General features: G+C 38.5%; 1 protein-coding gene across 21 annotated transcripts in view; it reads left to right on the forward strand.

Annotated features, from left to right (window-relative positions):
• atp2b2 (ATPase plasma membrane Ca2+ transporting 2) overlaps positions 1-18280 on the forward strand; it is a 170693-nt gene that overhangs the window by 129101 nt on the left and 23312 nt on the right. For 17 of the 21 annotated variants that reach the window (XR_008388899.1, XR_008388901.1, XR_008388900.1 and 14 more), the window contains 5 exons: positions 1959-2051; positions 7826-7867; positions 11227-11391; positions 11848-12062; positions 12230-12472. Coding sequence is in view for 17 of the 21 variants with exons in the window: in XM_053653369.1 (XP_053509344.1) it covers positions 1959-2051; positions 7826-7867; positions 11227-11391; positions 11848-12062; positions 12230-12472 (758 nt within the window). In the remaining 4 variants the exon portion in view is untranslated. The remainder of the gene's footprint in view (positions 1-1958; positions 2052-7825; positions 7868-11226; positions 11392-11847; positions 12063-12229; positions 12473-18280) is intronic. The other 4 variants (XM_053653382.1, XM_053653373.1, XM_053653383.1 and 1 more) reach the window with 2 other exon arrangements.

The raw sequence follows: 18280 nt of genomic DNA on the forward strand, positions 1-18280 counted from the left end.
GTCAGAGTGCTCATGCTGACCCCCTGTCCACCGCCAAAAGCACCTACAATGGGCACGTGATCATCAGAACTGGACCACGGAGCAATGGAAGATGGTGGCCTGGTCTGATGAATCATGTTTTCTTTTACATCATCTGGATGACCGGGTGCGTGTGTCACTTATCGATGGATGCCCAACCTCGTAACTTACAGGACATAAAAGATCAGCTGCTAACAACTTGTTGCCAGATACCGCAGCACACCTTCAAAGGTCTTGTGGAGTCCATGCCTCGACGGGTCAGAGCTGTTTTGGTGGCACATTGGGGCCCTACAGAGGGGGACCTACAAAGACCTCTGGGCCTTTGGAGGCAAAAAAAAGCCCCACAACATCACAGATGCTCCACCATACCTTGAGTGCTGCCAAAAAAAACCCCTCTATTTTTGATTGTTGCCAAATAACCCTCTTTTTCTGTTACTTCAGACCATAGAATCCTGGTCCAGTCAGGATCCAGTGAACTCCAGGCTTTAGATTCATTATTAAGTGTAAAAAAAAAAAAAAAGCGTTCTTCTGGCATGCCTCCCAATTAGACTTTTGACATGAAAGGTAGCAGCTAATTGTAGATTTGAGGCCTTTGCAACCCCAGAATGCTACCATCTTCTGCAAGTCTTCTGTCATGATCCTTGGAAAATCATTTGTCATTCTAACGATCCTGTGCATGGCTCCAAATTGGCATCCAGGCAGATTCATTACAGCTCAGGTTCTTGTAATCCTCTTAATTATTGCCCTAATAGTGTATATGGGCAGACTTTTAGATGCACTTTATAGCCATTTCCTGTTTCATGAAGGTCAACACACTATTGTCTCGTTTCATTTGTGTATTCTGTAATCTTGCCTATGTTAATGAATTATTAAGGAAATTTGGCCTCTGTGTCACCTCATATTTAAAGCCCAGTGAACCAGGACACCGTGGATGAGGATTTAAGTGTTTGGAAATACTCACGGGAACTTAAAAAAGTCAAATAGGACAGGAGCGTATGTGATTTGCATTTTTTTTTTTTTTAAAGAAATTCTAGGGGTTGCCAATAATTGTGAAACGCAGTTTTGTTAAAAATTTCTAATTTTTTTTTTTTTATATATATATATATATAAGGAACCTACTTTAATTAAAGTTTTTTTTTTCTTCATATTTTCAGTGTGAGATTAAGCTAATTAACCACAAAGACAATTTTAACCATCTTTACCAAGGGTGCCAATAATTCTGGAGCTGACTGAAGTTATCAAAAAAAAATACAAAAGCCTCTTGATTAAAGTTTTCTGAACTCTAGTATCAATGAAATGTGATTATATAACATGGTGTAAGCTAGATCATAGGTGGTCATGTACTGCAATAACAATAGTCACTTCATGTGTATCTTCTTGCGTATGTAATAAGTACTCGATTTTCATCAACAATAGACAACAAATTGTAGCGTTTAGCAAGCTGACACTGGTCTGGTCTCTGAAATCTGGTCAATCCTCACTTTTCTGTGCCATTGATCATGATGTTGTTCTGTGCTTCAGTTCTGTTTCATGTCTGCCCATGTTATATGTGATGTGTCTTATGTTGTGTTTTGAACGTGTTGCTCGTTGATGGCGCCATTCTCTTCAACCAGGAGTCTTTATCCGCAAAGAGCTGGTGTGTCTGCAGGCTTTCGCTGCAGCCAAATAGGAGGCACACTTACTAGCTGATCGGCGACTAAGATGAACTGATTAAACAAGTAAATCGGGTGTGGCTCCTGCTTGGTTGGAATGAAAGCCATTAGTTGCCCCTGCTCTTTGCAGATAAGATTGAAGACCCCTGCTTAAGAGTCTCTGTTCATTTGAAAGCTGCATATTAAAACTGTATTAAATCGTGGTTACAACACTCTTAACCATGTTATTTTTGTTCACTGTTATTTATTTATTTGTTTATTTTTTTTTGCCCATTTGGTACTCGCTAGACTGCTCCCATCCCTCCTCCCACCCCATCGCAACTATAGCCACCGATGGTGCTGCAGGTGCAAATGCCCCTGGTAATGCCACCCTAGTCAATGGTAGGTTGAGAAGACCTCTGTCGCTCCTTTATGGCTTCATCCTTCTATTTGTCTCCTCCCTTCCTCTTCTCTTTTTTTTTTTTTCATGACTTACGCCTTTTTTTCCAGACAGCCGTCCTGCTGCATGCCACCCTGAGTTTGTGAACTTCTCCTTTTGTTCCTTCTTCTTTTTTGGGTAGTGATAGATATCTGAATACAAGTGTTACAGTAGAGGAGGAACTCCAGCAGCAAGCTGAATATGAATCAGATTCAAATAGATGAGTCAATTCTGCTGCAGATGTTTGGGGCAGGACTTTATTTACAGATTAAGGGTGCTTTTCATTTTTATTAATCTACAGCAAATGCAGCTTTGCTGAAATACAAGTGACAACAAGTGTGGGTCAACATGGCCAGAGCTTGACAACAACATGAAATCAAACCTGATCTTTTTAGCTCATGTTCTTGGCTACATTGCATTCATCACTAATCATGCCTCAGTTTTGCCTGCCACTAAAATAGCCTCATATTTTTTTACATCAATGTTCACATACAAAAAAATGACTAATCATATCGTGTCATGTTTCACCTGTCCTTCCCCAACACCTAGCTTTCATCGGACAGAAAATGCTGAGTCAGCTTGGTTGCTCTTATCACTGCAATGCTGACTAGAAAGGATCGTCTCCTCCTCAGCCTCCTCTCTATGGACTTCATATTGTACCAAAAATTTCACATTAAATAATAAAATTCACAAGCCAAATATTAATTATCAAAATATAAAAAAAAAAACAGACTTCAAATGCAAGTAATGAGAATCAAATCAAAAAGATTTCTTTCAAAGAAGATTACTTCTGAATCACACTCATTTTGCATATTTATTTATTTATTTTTTTCTATTTGTGGATTTTTCTGATGCAGTTTTCTTTTGCTTCTGCAATCTTTCTTTTTTTTTTTTTGCTTCTGACTTTTGGCGTATTTTTTACAGGGGTTTTAGAAGAAGGCGTCCATCTTATATCTCTATTGTTCAACTAATTTCGGAGAGGGAGATGCTCTGAAAGTTCGCTATGCCCACCCTATTAAAGGTGGTGCTGCCATTGACATGGCAGAATGGGCATGGAGTGCTCAGCAATGGGGAAACTGTATTGTAGTGGCTAATAAATTGAGTAGCTACTGAATTGCTTTCAGTTCATACATAAGCATTCAGACATATTTCTTTATCATACCATCCAGTTGAGTAGAAGTTTAAACAGCTAATGTTAGCTAGGTGACGAGGCTGAAGCTGGCTTCTTTTGTGGATTTTCCATTCCACCTTAAAAGGTCCAGGTCTTATGATCTTGCGCCTGTAGATGGCACGATGAGGCACACAAATATTGTGTACACTTTCCTACACCATTTTCTCCTCCTTCTCAAAATGTCCCAAAGAATCTGACAATTTCTTATGAAAATATGTGTCATATATTGTAGAAATACTCTGTATGAAGATTTTTTAAATTGGATTTTTTTTTAAATAATGGCCCTTTGAGCATGGCCTTTGAGACTATTGGATGCAAGCAAATTATTTAACTTATTATAATAATATATCACACTTATTTTTGTATGAAATGGTTTCAAACAAAAGTTCACAGGGCCATTATTTAAAAAAAGACACTTGTATGATAAAGAAATGTGTGAAATGCATCTACAAATAATTCAATAGCTACTCATATTATTATTCATCAGCTTTTTAGTTGCAACTAACATACAGTTTCACTGCTGCTGAGGATTCTGCCCTGTCCCTGTCAGAGGACACACCTCCTTTGATTGGGTGGACATGGCTAAATTTCAGAGCTCCTCCCACTCCAAAATCAGTTGACCAAGAGAGACTTAAGGAAAAGATCATCTTCTAAGATCCATGTAAAAAAAAAAAAAAAAATACGCCAAAAGTCAGGAGCAAAAAAAGATTACAGAAGCAGGAGTGATTCTAGAAGCAAAAAAAAAAAACCTGCATCAGAAAAATCCACAAATAGAAAATTAAGGCAAAATGAGAGTGTGAATCTGAAGTAATGTTGATGTTCCGTTGGCTACTTCCTGTTAGGGATCTCCACAGCCGATCACCTTCCACTGTCCGCATACTGATTTGGTACAGGTTTTATGCCGGATGCCTTTCTCATTTATCTGGGCTTGGGACTGGCACTAAGAGGGCACCTGTACAACCACAGTGGCTGGGGTTGGCGCCCAGCGTGGGGCTTAAACGCACAATCGAACCCAGATCAAGATTCCCATGTCTACCAACTGAGCTAGCCAGGCTATAAATCAGAAGTATTCTTTTTGAAAAATTTATTTAGATTTTGATTTTTATTCTTTGTATTTGCTATTACATTTTGATAATTAATATTTAATTGTGGATTTTATTATTTCATTTCCAACTTTTGGCACAAAATTAACTCCACTTTCAATGATTGACTGCTGTCTAGATCTGACTCCATGTTTCATTTTCTCAAGCCAATCAAATTCCAATGCATTAAACCAAATCCCACTTTCCACATTCTCCAGTCCTGAATGTTCTGCTTTACTCTGCAGTGCCTAATATTGTCTGTTTAAATATCCAATTCACTTGGCCTTTAAATTTGGTCATACGATATCACAATAATATTTTACCCAATGTAAGCTACTTAACATCAGATACCTACTTCTGGAAAAGTAACAATGACATTAGCTAAGCTAACTAGCTGGCTGTATTTAGGTAACTAGAAATCGCTAGACTGTTTGATTGTATGAGTATTGCTGATATTTCTTCCTAAGCAGTATGTTGCCAGAAAAGAAGAAGAGGCTAGTGGAAATGTCACATGATAAATTAAGCTGATTCAACCAATCTCAAACATTAAGCTCTGGCCTTGTAAACCCAGGCTACCCATCATGCTGCACAATTTGAAAAAAAAAAACAAGTATCTGAAGGAGATTATTCTACTGCCATTGTCAGTAATCTACTGTTGTAATATTAGAAATTCACTAGAATTGTTCGTGTGATTGCCTGATACATTATTTTCCTTGAATCGGTTCGCTTCTTACAGTAGCAGTGAATGAAACCAATATGGTGATTATGTCACAATAACTCTATTGAACGTGTTGTCCTGTATTGTAAACACATCAAGTGTCATGATATATCCTTTTCATATCTCCCACCCCCATTCTGCAGTGTGATCAGACACAGGGATTTGATCTGATCCAGGTATTAGACTTCCATGTGCATTGAAAGGTTTAAGCTTCAGAAAGATGACTTCTTTGTGCAAATTTTGAAGGTCAAATAGGTCAGAACCCAACAAAACATTGGATTCTAGTTTTTTTTTTTTGTTTTTGTTTTTTTTGCTCCCTTGAGAGACGACATTCATAACAACAAAGATGTGCACCGTGACGATTAAAAAACATTGTAATTCCAACAAATTATTGAAAAGTATATGAAAAAATAGCATTATAAGGACAGAAGCAACACACTAATAACCTTGACACCTGTTGCCACCTTATATAATCAGAAAACTGAAGTTTTTCATTTTGGCTTTGGCTTATGATGTAAAATTCATCGAGCTTATATAGCACAACTGTCAAGGTTACAAAATAAAACAGCAAGAGCAAACCAATTGTCTGTTTATTTGAGCTCACATGTTGTGTGACACGGTACTCATAACAATCAGTTACAAACATTATTATATATTAAGTTATTATTAGTAACTCCACCCAGTCATGCCCGGTCTTGACCAGGTACCAAAAATCAGAGGGTACTGAACCAAAACTTCCAGGACTTTGTTTGTGAGTACAGATGCCATTTCTAAGTAATGCATTTAAACATATGCTCACAGTGCATTATGGGTAGCAGTACTTTTACTGAAACGCCACCGTATTAATACTTCCAATGAATATGAGTGTTCTAGCATTGGTGACTGTTCATAAAATGGCTGACATTGTAGTAAGAATAGGAAGTAGATACGACCAACATTTGAGACACTTTCATACAAGATTAGAACCGAACAAGCCAAGTGAAATAAACGAAACATAGGGCTGTTGGTACTTAATTTCAATCGTTTGGTTTGTACAATCTTACTTTCCTCTTCCGTTCCTGAACGTTTTTAGTGTTTAGTCTCCCTTCATCCGTGGTGTTGCATGCCCATCCTTTTGTCCGTCTCTCCTGCATGTCCTGTGTGGTTGTGTACTGTTGCTCTGTCCCTCATGGTTGTCATGTTTGCGTGTTATATATGTCCATGGAATATCTGAATAGCTTTTCCTCTGCAGTTGATGTGTTAAACTTTTGGTCATAATGGAACAGTACATTTCCATGTGTAACGCCAAATCAGAAATGAGAACCATCAACTTGGAATTTTTTTTAATTCGTACAAACTGTCCAAAAGCTCTGCTTTTAGACAAAATTCAGATATTCTGTGGCGAACAGATACTAAACCTTAAACCCTTACTATATTTTTTTCTGCCACTCAAAATTTGAGAACCACATTTGTATATGAATTGATATGAAATCCTTTGAAACTGGTACTTATTTCCCCTTTTCCACCGACATAGAGCCGGTTCTGGTTCAGGGAACCAATTATAGAGATTTTTTCCTAATGCAGACTGAAGAGGTTTTTCCTTCTGGCTTTGAAAATATCTAAACAGCACAAAGATATATTATAGATCGCTATATTGTATTGCCAGTTACCGTTCCCAGATTGGTATACCTAATGCCCAGTTTTACTAGCTAAGTCTTCATGCAAAAATGATCAGTCTGGGAGAGCTAGGCATTTCAGATTCCCCTTTGTGTCTGAACTGCCACTCTCTTCTGAACTGCCCTATTCTGGATACGTGAACTAATAGCTTAGTCACTCTGAGTGACAGGATGAGAGGAATGGCCTCTTCGCCCTGAGTGCTTGGTTAATTATGTGATCTTTGAATCCCAACAATGTGGTTTTGTCTGGATTTATACTCGCATTTCCTTGCGACAGGCCAGTTCTTTAGACAGTTACACTGCATGAAAGTCTGAGTTGCCAGATTACTATCTATTTATTGATTTAGAAACTCTATCTGCCGACTCATTATACTTATCAGCCGTTGGTTTTATTCTGAAGATGTAGCTGCCCAAATAAATTTTTGTTAAAATTAACACGGTATCAACCATAGAGCTTTTCTCGGTTGCCAGTAAATTGTTTGTTCCTCAGACTATTGGTTTACAGGTCACACAGATATCGCGATGTTCATTTCAACATTCTTTAAACATGTTTATCAGTTCATATTAGTCTATATGAGCGATTTGTGACTCGTATGACCTTTCTATAAGCACCATGTGGGTTATTTCAGCCAGTGGAACAGGGTCTATAATGTCAGGGGGACCAAAATGTAGCAATTAATTAATTGATTGATTGATTGATTGTCAGCTGTGATTCATCTCGCTCGAATCGGTTTTGGATCAGACAGTGGCTCCATGTCGGTGGAAAAGCACTATAAGACATCTTCTGCAAATGAACACCAAAGTGTTCACCAAAGTTTAGCCCTAAAGCAGAATATTCAGTGCTTTTACTTTTTTGGCGCACTGAATATTTTTTGAAGGAATTTTAAACGTCAGGTGGCAGAGCCGTCATGCGAAAATCCCACACTGTACTTCAATACATCATTATGATACAACTGTGTGTTATGTATGTTACTGTCACTGAGATGTTGACGAAATGTTCATCTTCTGTCTTCCTTTTTTATTTTGATTTCACTGTTGCGTCCCTGTGATGAATGTTTTATTGTCTGCTCTCTGTTATTTTTGTTCCGTGTCTCGTATGTCTCCATCGTAGGTAAAATGCAGGATGGAAATATGGAGAACAACCAGACCAAAGGTAACCTACTTTCACTTTGAGCTCTCACAGCTGGTTTATTTCTTCTTTTTTTAAATTCCCGTCCACTGCCGCTGTTGATGCCGCCCATTAATCAGATTTCAGTGTTTTCAGTGTTGTCGCTACTCATTCTGTCTGCTGCTTCTTCAGAGTGTGCCAGGATCTCAATGATTATCTCAATGATCAGTTTTTTTTTGTCTCACTCTGTCTGGAACTGGATATATTCTAGAACTTCTCTGTCATTATAAAAGAGGCTGGTTTTATGGTTTTTGAGACTATGTGTAATGAAGTTGTTGTGGAAATACTATCCTTCCGAATGGAAGCTACAGTAAATCAACATGCAGTGATCTGACTAAGCATTCAAGCCAGGTGTCTATATAACTAGGTACTGAGAAAGAGAATTTACATATTTTATATATATACGAAAACAAAAGAAGGTATGGAATATACAGTTGATTATAGGAGAGTCATGAAAATAACGGTGAAAATAAAGTTTATGCTTATATAAACTTCTTTATGATTGCCATCAGGACACTTTGACATATTACATTCACCTTTGGTCATTTGGCAGATGCTTGTATCCAAAGTGAAGCACAGAGCCAATTGGCTAAAACTGTAACATATCTTGAAAACTTAATTCAGACCTTATCCTTATGTACTCTGTAAGCCAAAATATGTTTGGTGGCTGAAGATTATTTTAGTTCTACACTGGTGTTACAAAGGCAGCATTCCTAAATTAGCATTCCCTCACTTATAAACGCTTCTTCCATAATCTCAAACAGACTTTCTTATGACATTATTCAGATAATTATACAGACAGTAGTCCCAATCAGTTTTGTATATTTATATCTATGATTGATTTATACATCGGGGGCACGGTGGTATAGTGGTTAGCACGTTTGCCTCGCACCTCCAGTTTTAGGGGTTAGATTCCTGCCTCCGCCCTGTGTGCGTGGAGTTTGCATGTTCTCCCCGTGCTTCAGGGGTTTCCTCCGGGTACTCCCCCAGTCCAAAGACATGCGTTGTAGGCTGATTGACATTCCCAAATTGTCTATAGTGTATGACTGGGTGCGTGGATGTGTGTGATCGTGCCCTGCGATGTGTTAGCACCCCGTCCAGGGTGTCCCCCGCATCGTTCCCCGAGTCCCCTGGGATAGACTCCAGACTCCCTGCAACCCTGTGTAGGATAAGCAGTACAGAAAATGAATGTATGGATGGATAGATGGATTATTTTATACAGACATTTTATGGTAGTAGTGAGGCATTGCATTTTGTGGTGAGTTGATGTGGAAATGATTTAGACATGCAATTAATTAGTACAAAACTCTGTCACTGTAGTAGAAAACTAAAGAAGCAAGCATCAGACACTAAACATGTCTTGGCTGATCGACTACGTTTCAAGTAAGGAAATGTTGCATGCATTTAATTTTTAGCTGAATGATTGCTTTATGGAGCAAAATCCTTGCCAATAGAGTCATCAAACTGATATTGCCATTTTTACAGTGGCACATTTCAAGTGCAAGACAGTTGTAGGGATGTTTTGTGCAGATCATATTGAAAACGAGGTTAGCTTCGACAGCTTGTACATACTTTTCTTTTGAGTGAAAGACATTTTTCAAAGAATTTCATGTTTCTGAAACTACAGCACATTTCCTTATATCGATCTTTTCTTTAATATAGTGATGCTTTACAGTGGCATACACTGTCAGAGGAAAATGTACTGTACAAGTATATTTGTGTTCCCCCAAAGGTAAAAACTATGTAAATATTAACCTCAGAGAGTTTATTTACACTATATGGCCAAATGTTTATGTACACCTGATGATCACAGTCGAATGTGGGCCTTCTGAAGGCTGTTGCCTCAAAATTGGAAGCAAAGAATTGTCTAGAATATCTTTGTATGCTGACACATTAAGATTTCAACTTGACGATGTCCCTGTGAGGTCCATGAAGACATGGTTTGCCAAGGTTGAAGTGGAAGAACTTGAGTGTCCTGCACAGATCCCTGACCTCCACCCCACTGAACACCTTTGTGGCTGAACTAGAACACTGACTATATGCCAGGTCTCCTCACCCTACATCAGTGCCTGACCTCTCTAATGCTCTTCTGGCTGAATAGGCAAATCCCACAGCCAAGCTCCAAAACCTAGTGCAAAGTTTTCCCAGAAGACTGGAGGTTATTATAACAGCAAAGGGGAACTAAATCTGGACTGGGATGTTCAACAAGCACACATGGGTGTGATGGTCATGGGTCCACGAACCTTTGGCTGTATAGTGTATATTTAAAGTTTAAAGGTTACGTTCACTTTCTCAGACTTTCAAAGAGTATATTATTAGTATAGGGCCTGGTTACCTATTGTATATCCTGTTTACCTTTTGGGGATTGACTGACATTCAGTTTAGTGTTTCTTTACCTATGCATTTTTATACTCAACTGAAGTCACCTTGTGAATTTTTGCTTCTCAATGAGTCCTGCTTTCAGAAGCCCGTTTCTGAATCTTTCAAGTTGTCTGGTCTGAATTTGAGCGGTCAGTGTCATGTTTTATTTAAACCTATTTCTTGTATTGCCTGACATGTAGCTCATATGAGCATTATCTATATTACCACAGGTACTGACATGTTCCTAAACGAATGGTTTGACAACAAAACAATTGAACTCAGTGTTTGCCTTCTCTAATTACTGTATAGTCAGTCAACCAAGACATGCTTGATGTCTTTGTTTAAGCCTTTGGGGCAAAGAGACTAATGTAAACAAGTAATGGATTTCTGTGCCATAGTAAATAAATAAATGTTATATAATCTTTTACCTTACTTTACCCAACTGAATGAGTTTAGAGGTATATGTGAGTGTATATATGGAAATATTTGGGGGTAAGATAGAGTTCCATTAGGTACATTTTCCTCATAACTACAAAACTTCAGTAGAAAACCGTAGCCTTAGCTGAAAAACCACAGGGGAAATCTGGGTAAACATTTTCCCCCTTGAATCGTGATTTTAATTTGCATTTAAATTAAAATGGAAAGTCTGATCATATTATTCTCATTTAAATTAAAATCTTCAGTTTCATATAATTAAATTGAATCTTTAATAATTTAGCAATTTAATCAAAACGATTTCAGCTGTAACTGCAAGTTTTGATTGTGTTATTTTAATTGAAATCGTTTTTGTCCAACAGAAATGAAAAATGAGCAAATCTCTGAATTAAGGTCTACATTACTTATTTAAGTCTGGTTCATGCGGTCTGTCACCGGCTGCACTGAGCAAGATGCGCCGGTTATAATAATCGGGAAAGCTGTGACTCAGCGCTTCTGAGATCAGTCTGACCTTCGCAGTGATGTTTCATCCCCTCTGATTATTACAGTGAAGAAGCAGGATGGAGCAGCAGCGATGGAGATGCAGCCACTGAAAAGTGCCGAGGGCGGAGAAACCGATGACAAGGAGAAAAAAAAATCCAATGTGTCAAAAAAAGAGAAGTCTGTGCTACAGGGCAAGCTGACAAAGCTGGCTGTGCAGATCGGCAAAGCAGGTGCTTTTTTACGTTTTTACAGATGGGATGAAATTGGTCGCTTCTTTTTTAGTGACCTGCTTAACTCCGTGTTAGGCTCTAAAAGTGATTATATTTCACCAGTTATTGTTCATTATAACATAACATAACACAGCTATATTTCACCTATTATTCAAGAATACAGTGTACGACATTATTTGAGGAACTTTGAGGAAACCCTTCTTTAAAACAATCGATCAGTATTTCTAAATATCTTGTTGATTTTATTTTTTTAAATAAATGGTTGCAGTGCCATACGCTGCATTCAAATTATAATACACAAGCACTCCTAACACGCAGAGTTGCCATGTCCAAACAACTGATGTTGTCCTTACTGCTTTTTTGGACGTATGAACAAGATAAGGTGTATTTTTGATCCATGCTCACAACTAGTGTTAGCTGATTGTTCTCACAATACACGATGCATTGATTCCTTAGGTTTGGTGATGTCTGCCATCACGGTCATCATCCTGGTGCTCTACTTTGCCATTGACAACTTTGTTCTCCAGAAGAGGCCCTGGCTCCCTGAGTGCACTCCGATTTATATTCAGTATTTTGTGAAATTCTTCATCATTGGTGTCACAGTGCTGGTGGTGGCTGTTCCTGAAGGCCTGCCTCTGGCTGTTACTATCTCCTTGGCCTATTCTGTCAAGGTAGAACATGCATTTATTTACAGATTTCTCCCAGTGCTTTGTTATATGGTATGCATGGTTTATGTGTGTATTATAGGGTTAGCAGTGTTTATAATTGATCGTTTTATGTGGCACTATTCTGCATTTGTTCCCTGAATTTTAATTGATTTGCTATTGCATGTTTGTAGAAAATGATGAAGGATAATAACTTGGTACGCCATCTGGATGCCTGCGAGACCATGGGCAATGCCACTGCTATCTGCTCGGATAAAACAGGCACTTTGACTACTAACAGGATGACAGCGGTGCAGCTGTACGTTGGCGATGTTCATTATAAAACAATCCCAGACCCGAGTTCAGTCCCGCCGAAAACTCTTGACTTTCTGGTCAATGCCATATCCCTCAACAGTGCTTATACTACGAAAATTCTGGTAAGATACAAGTCTGTCCTTCTACATAAAGGTCTTAAAATCAACCAAAGCATGTTCTAAAGAAAATGATAAATTGGTTCATTTGGCAGTTAGACATAAACGATTGGTTAACAACAAAACAAATGCACTAAGACACCTACACGTTTATCTAGAAATCCAGATTCATTATACACATTGGAGATGCCTCTAAGGCTGTGCACCCCAGCCCATTCCTTATGTTGCATGACCTGCATATGCATATTGCACCATAATTGGCTGTTAATTACACATGCTTGTCACATGTTCGACACTAATTTTGATTTTCCAGTAACTGCCCCTGTTTCTGACAAGAATGCAGTAAAAAAAAAAAAAAAATGCAGATTTTTAAAATTGATTTTATTTTGTATGCTATTAACCAAAAACAAACAAAAAAAAAATAAACAAAAAGTTTGCAATTTAATTCATTCATTCATTCATTAATGGAAGGCAAAAAGACAATACAAAGGTAAACAGAATTAAGGAAAACATGCCCCTAATGTTTGCATTTGTTATTTCTTATTACAGTGAAGCCATTACTGCACTTTATAAAGATGAAGTGGAAAAAAAGAGAAGATTAAACTTATCTATATAACAATTAAAAAAAAAAAAAGCCTGTGAATGCAGTGGAAAAAAACAAATCTAACTGATTTATACAAGCCACTAGCATTCAAGATATCTCATACCCCCACTGAATCTAAACAAACTTGACAGTAGTTTAGTGAACTCGCTAAATATGGAGAACAGTGAAGAGAGTTACAGGAACTTTTGTTTTTTTTTTCAACTGAGGAGGAAAAGGATCTCACTGCCAATTTTTTTTTTTTTTTGAGTGTTTGGAGTTATGCGTACATTTCAGCCAAAGGCATCTGATATGTCTGAATGGTAGTCTCGATGGTGTATAAAAATGGAGTCATGTGCTCAATCAGTCTGAGGTAGCGACATTCCGGCCTTGAACAGAACCAATTTGGTGAAACCCTCCTCTGAAAAGATTCCGTCACAGGTTCTGTCTTTCACAACACCAAAAAGTGAATAGACACACAGCCAAAAAAAAACAATACCTGCCCCCAGGTCATACATGTCCTTGAGAGCATTAAATCGATCGAAACCAAAAGCAGTACGGGATGAGTCTTCAGAAAGATGTTAGTTGTTGTGCTGGAAGTAACAAACTATATAATTGAAGCAAAAGTTTTTTTAATGGTGCACTTCAGAGTCACTCCAAAAGACTGGATGATCAATTTGAATCAGTTCTCTAATTTGAATCTCTAAAATGATCCAAATGAATAAAAATCTATTTATTATATCTTTATTATATCGTTCTCATGGATACTTCGTATGACCTGTGTTTTAGTTTTGATGAAAGGTGCGTAGGTAGGTAGGTAGGTAGGTAGGTAGTATTTTTGGGCAGTGTTTGTCCTCCTGAGATTTTGTCCCATTCGGAAGGCAGTGTAAGGTTAGGTGTCTTCCTATTTTGGACAAATTTAAAGGCATGCCTTCAGAGAAGTCATGTCTATAATTCTGTTAACAGGATGAGACCGATGGATTTCTTTCAAAATACAGCAGCCATTTCATATTATATCATTGTGTTTAAGTTGTAAACGCCGATTAAAAGGTAGACAGTTGCTGTGAAAAGAAAACGTAATATCAGCACATGCTTAACTAAACTAAATAAAGAATCCAATTAAAAAATACAGCGAACGTTCTCATAAATTAGATAATAACATTTAACTTTCACATCTCGTACGTCGTGGCCTGATAAGAACTGACGCGTTGTGTAGCGTTAAATCGTCGAGCTGGACCACAGCGGGATGTTTAATACCATCTTAATAGGGTAAAACTCGTTGAATTCCTGCAGGAACAAACAATGATGCTCAAATGAAATGGATAATTTGAACCACCGTCCCTGGATATACTGCAAATTAAGCTGCACATTAATTAATCCTTCTCGGAATCGCGTTAGAAAATCAATATGAATGTGTTCTAAATGAGAAAAACCTTCAAGCGATAAAATATGGACGCGGTTGTAACTTTCGCTTCAGACACAGAGAAAGTCTTGTTAACATAGGAGATGGCCTGCACATGGCAGCCCTCACACCAGACAGTGCTAATTGGAATCATCACTTTCCAGCCATCTGCTTTGCAATTTAGAGTTGCATATTTTGTCATGGGAGACTGAGGTTTGTTACAACAGAGGGTTTTTTTTCTTTTCTTTTCTTTTCTTTTTTTTTTTTAGATCCGCTCACTGGTTTCGTGTTTCAGATTATCCGTTGCGTTTTGTTCATATAATAACTTTAGTGGGACTGATTCGTTAAAAGAGATTGAAAGACACCGCGTGTGCATATCTCAAATGATCAGTTCTGTGTTCTTTACGCGTTTATCTGCGTCCGTCTGTGTCTGTACTTGAACCTCTCTCCATCTATCTTTGATACATTATTACAGTTGTACAGAATGCATTCCAGCTATGAAAAAAAAAAAAAAAAAAAAGGCATTAAATGCAGTTCTGATGTGATTTCGCTATACGTTGTGCCCTGTGTCTAATTCCCTTGGATTGAGACAGTATAGAAGCTCGAAAGCAGATCTTTCTCTGCAGAGTCGCCCTCGCAGCAGGATAGCACGACTTACATAACGCATCTCTGGTGAGAAACAGAGAGATGAGAGAGCTTTGAAAAAGCACACAAAAGGAATACTTTGATATTTATATCATTTCAACGGCATGCTTAATTCAGCCTGCAGTCAGCAAAAGCTTTCTGGCTTCCTCTTCCGCTTCTTAAATCAGTACATGACCTGCTCTTCACCCAGCAGAAGGTGTTCCTTTTATACACCATTTGCAGTCCCTCATTATAATGCCAAACAAAGAGGTGTGTCTGTCCTTAAAAAAATAACCCAACATTTCCATTCCATCCATCCATTTTCCATACCGCTTATCCTATACAGGGTCGCAGCCGAGCCTGGAGAATATCCCGGGGAACGCTCCGGGTGGACAGGGTGCCAACCCACTGCAGGGCACAATCGCACACACATTCATTCAGTACGGACAATTTGGAAATGCCGATCAGCCTACACCAGGACTAGCCTTTGGTGTGGGGTTACCTCACATAACGACTGAAAATTCATTGAGAAAATTCAAATTCCAATAAAGTGTACTTATTTTTAAAAAAAATTTTTTTAAAAACTACATAGATGAAGCCTTGGAAACTTTGAATATAGTAATATATATGGCAAATGGATAGCTAACCTCATTAAACAAAATAAAGGGGAAAAAAAACAACAATCCTAGTAATCAAAAACTTTCCAACAAAGCAGGAGCTGCACCTTATTCCACCTGTTTAATTTGTTCATCAGTTGAGTAGCAGGTGTGGCTCCTGCTTGGCTGGAATGAAAATCTCTAACCACACTGGCGCTTTGCAGATAGGATTGGACACCCTGTTATAGGTAATGACAAATAAAATCTCTGTATCTTATAGACGTCCAGTGTATTCCCGTTGCCCTTAAAAATAAAATATTCTGGATAGTTTCCATTGTTATTTACGTATATAATCTGAAAGCCCTGCAGATTATTTTCAAGCCACTCAGCGCTTTTCTGTATTACAGTAACACACGTAGTCGAGCAGGCTCCCTAGCAGTCGCTCTCTTGCAGTTCTAGTATTTCAGCTTGCAACCGTCGAGTCATGAATGCATAACTTTAACCATCATGCTACAGTTGCCACTTAATATGTAAATAGATTCACATTACTACTGAGGATTCAGTTGAAGGTTCAACGGGCTTTTGGAAATGGAGATCCTGTAAGGCTTGTAAGAGATGCTGCTCTCATGCACACTGATACTCTGACCTGTAGTGTGAGTCGGACGCATTAAACTTCCTGTCTGTTGATCTCGAGTCGCCCCGGCCAGCGACCCCTGACTAGAGAGATCGGCTGAAACTGTGGTGTCACTCTGACTACACCTCATAAATTTTTGATTGTAGACTAGGTGTATCTATGCGGACACCTTGTGTTTTTAAACAGGCCGGTTCTGTAGGTCGTCCAAATGGGCAAATGTTCCATTAACATGCCGTTGAGCCAATATCAGATATGTGCTTGTTGTTAAGTGCTTTTGAGTTGGTGGTGACTTATGGCGACCTTATGGGTAGGTCTCTGGAACTGTATGGAAAGACTAGTCATCTGGGCTTCCTAAGAAATGCCTGGTCCAGTTATTTGATGTTTTTGGCGATACTCAGTATTCACCTCCAGCATCATAATTCAACAGAATTTTTTTTTTTCTTTGTCTTGTTTTCGACTGTCCAACGTTTGTGATATTATTAATAAGACACAACTTGGCATACAAAGTTGAATCTCTGTGGTGAAAGACCTTGTTCTGTAGAGCCATTTCACCAAGAGCAGTATGTTATCCAATTTCTTGACTGCACTTTAATCTCCAAGATTAAATTTTGCTCCGAATTTTTGAATCACAATTTGTGTAAATTTGTGCCTTGATAATTATTTAATGTCACTGAACACTTGATATGTAATAAACAATATCTTAATAACTAGAAGATTGTGAGTTTAAATTCTAGTTCAAGAGCCATTACGTATATGCTTTCTTTTCTTGACTTAATCAGCGGTTATGCAAACGTCCTGAGATACATTCCGAATCACCAGAGATGGCTATTAGTGCATTGGAGTATTGGAGTATTTGTTTTCTGCACAACCTTAGATAAGCGCTAATTATTTGTGCATGCACTATATAGAAAAGTCTTGGTGTTCGTCCAAACAAATGTACTTGTTATTTATCCCACATAATAGTTGTCATGAACACAACGGATTTTAAATGAATTTGACGTTCTCCACGTAAATCCATGTAGTGCAATGAGTTCACAGACAAAAAATCATTTGCTAGAAATAGCTAGCGTGCACTGCCAAGTGCGAAAGCGCATGGATTCCAAAAGCACTTCTTTTCACACTAAGCCCTGTGTCAAGGTGAAATCTCTCACTGTGTCACCTGGAAATCTGTCTTATATGTTGGGCGAAGTTGCTCGTTCCGGCTGCATGAGCACCATGTGGCCTGAGATTTTAGCCAACTATCACTCTCAGGTTCCTTATGCTCAGCGATTCTCATTCAAGCAAGTCGGGAGTTGGCGAAATGGCTTGTTTCTGTCCCTTCGAGTGCTGGTGATGGGGTGATAATCAAAGAGGTGCGATGAAAATGACCTTATTGGGGAGAGCAGCACTGGAAAAGAGGAAGTAATGCTGCCAATTTTCGCTCTGCCATATGCCAAGGCTCGCAGGAGTGTGTGATGCCCGGGGAGAGGACAGACGTTCAGCCAGGCATTGCGTGCCAGATCCGATCTCTTCTAAGTGTCCACACCTTCCTGTGGGACCCAATAGGGCTCTTGTGATCAAACAACAGGCTATTCAGTCTAACCAGTTCTAATTTCAATGCGTTTGTAGATGCTCTTGCTTTCTCTTTCGGTGTCTCTAGGGTCGTACTGTGTAATTATCGGTTTGTTCTTCTTAGACAAGGCAGCACTGCTGGTGAAACCGAATCACAGAGAAGCATTTGCAATTCTGTGACCTTGTGAATTGTCCTTACTGCTGTTTTAGCAGTCATTTATCAATGCCCATACATTTGTATTGGGCTAAATTACAGGTACCATATTTGAAATCTTTACTTTGTGCTCGCACTTTTCTTTGCAGTCAACCGAATGTAGATTCTTCCATATTCCACGAAGATCCTGTTAGTTTGTGCCTGATTTCCATTTGATCTACATTCAAAGTAGTTGAATGTTTTTGAAGGCAAGCTTAATTATAGCTGTCCTAC

Source organism: Ictalurus furcatus, chromosome 21 (genome assembly GCF_023375685.1).
Source record: "Ictalurus furcatus strain D&B chromosome 21, Billie_1.0, whole genome shotgun sequence".
Lineage (NCBI taxonomy): Eukaryota > Metazoa > Chordata > Actinopteri > Siluriformes > Ictaluridae > Ictalurus > Ictalurus furcatus.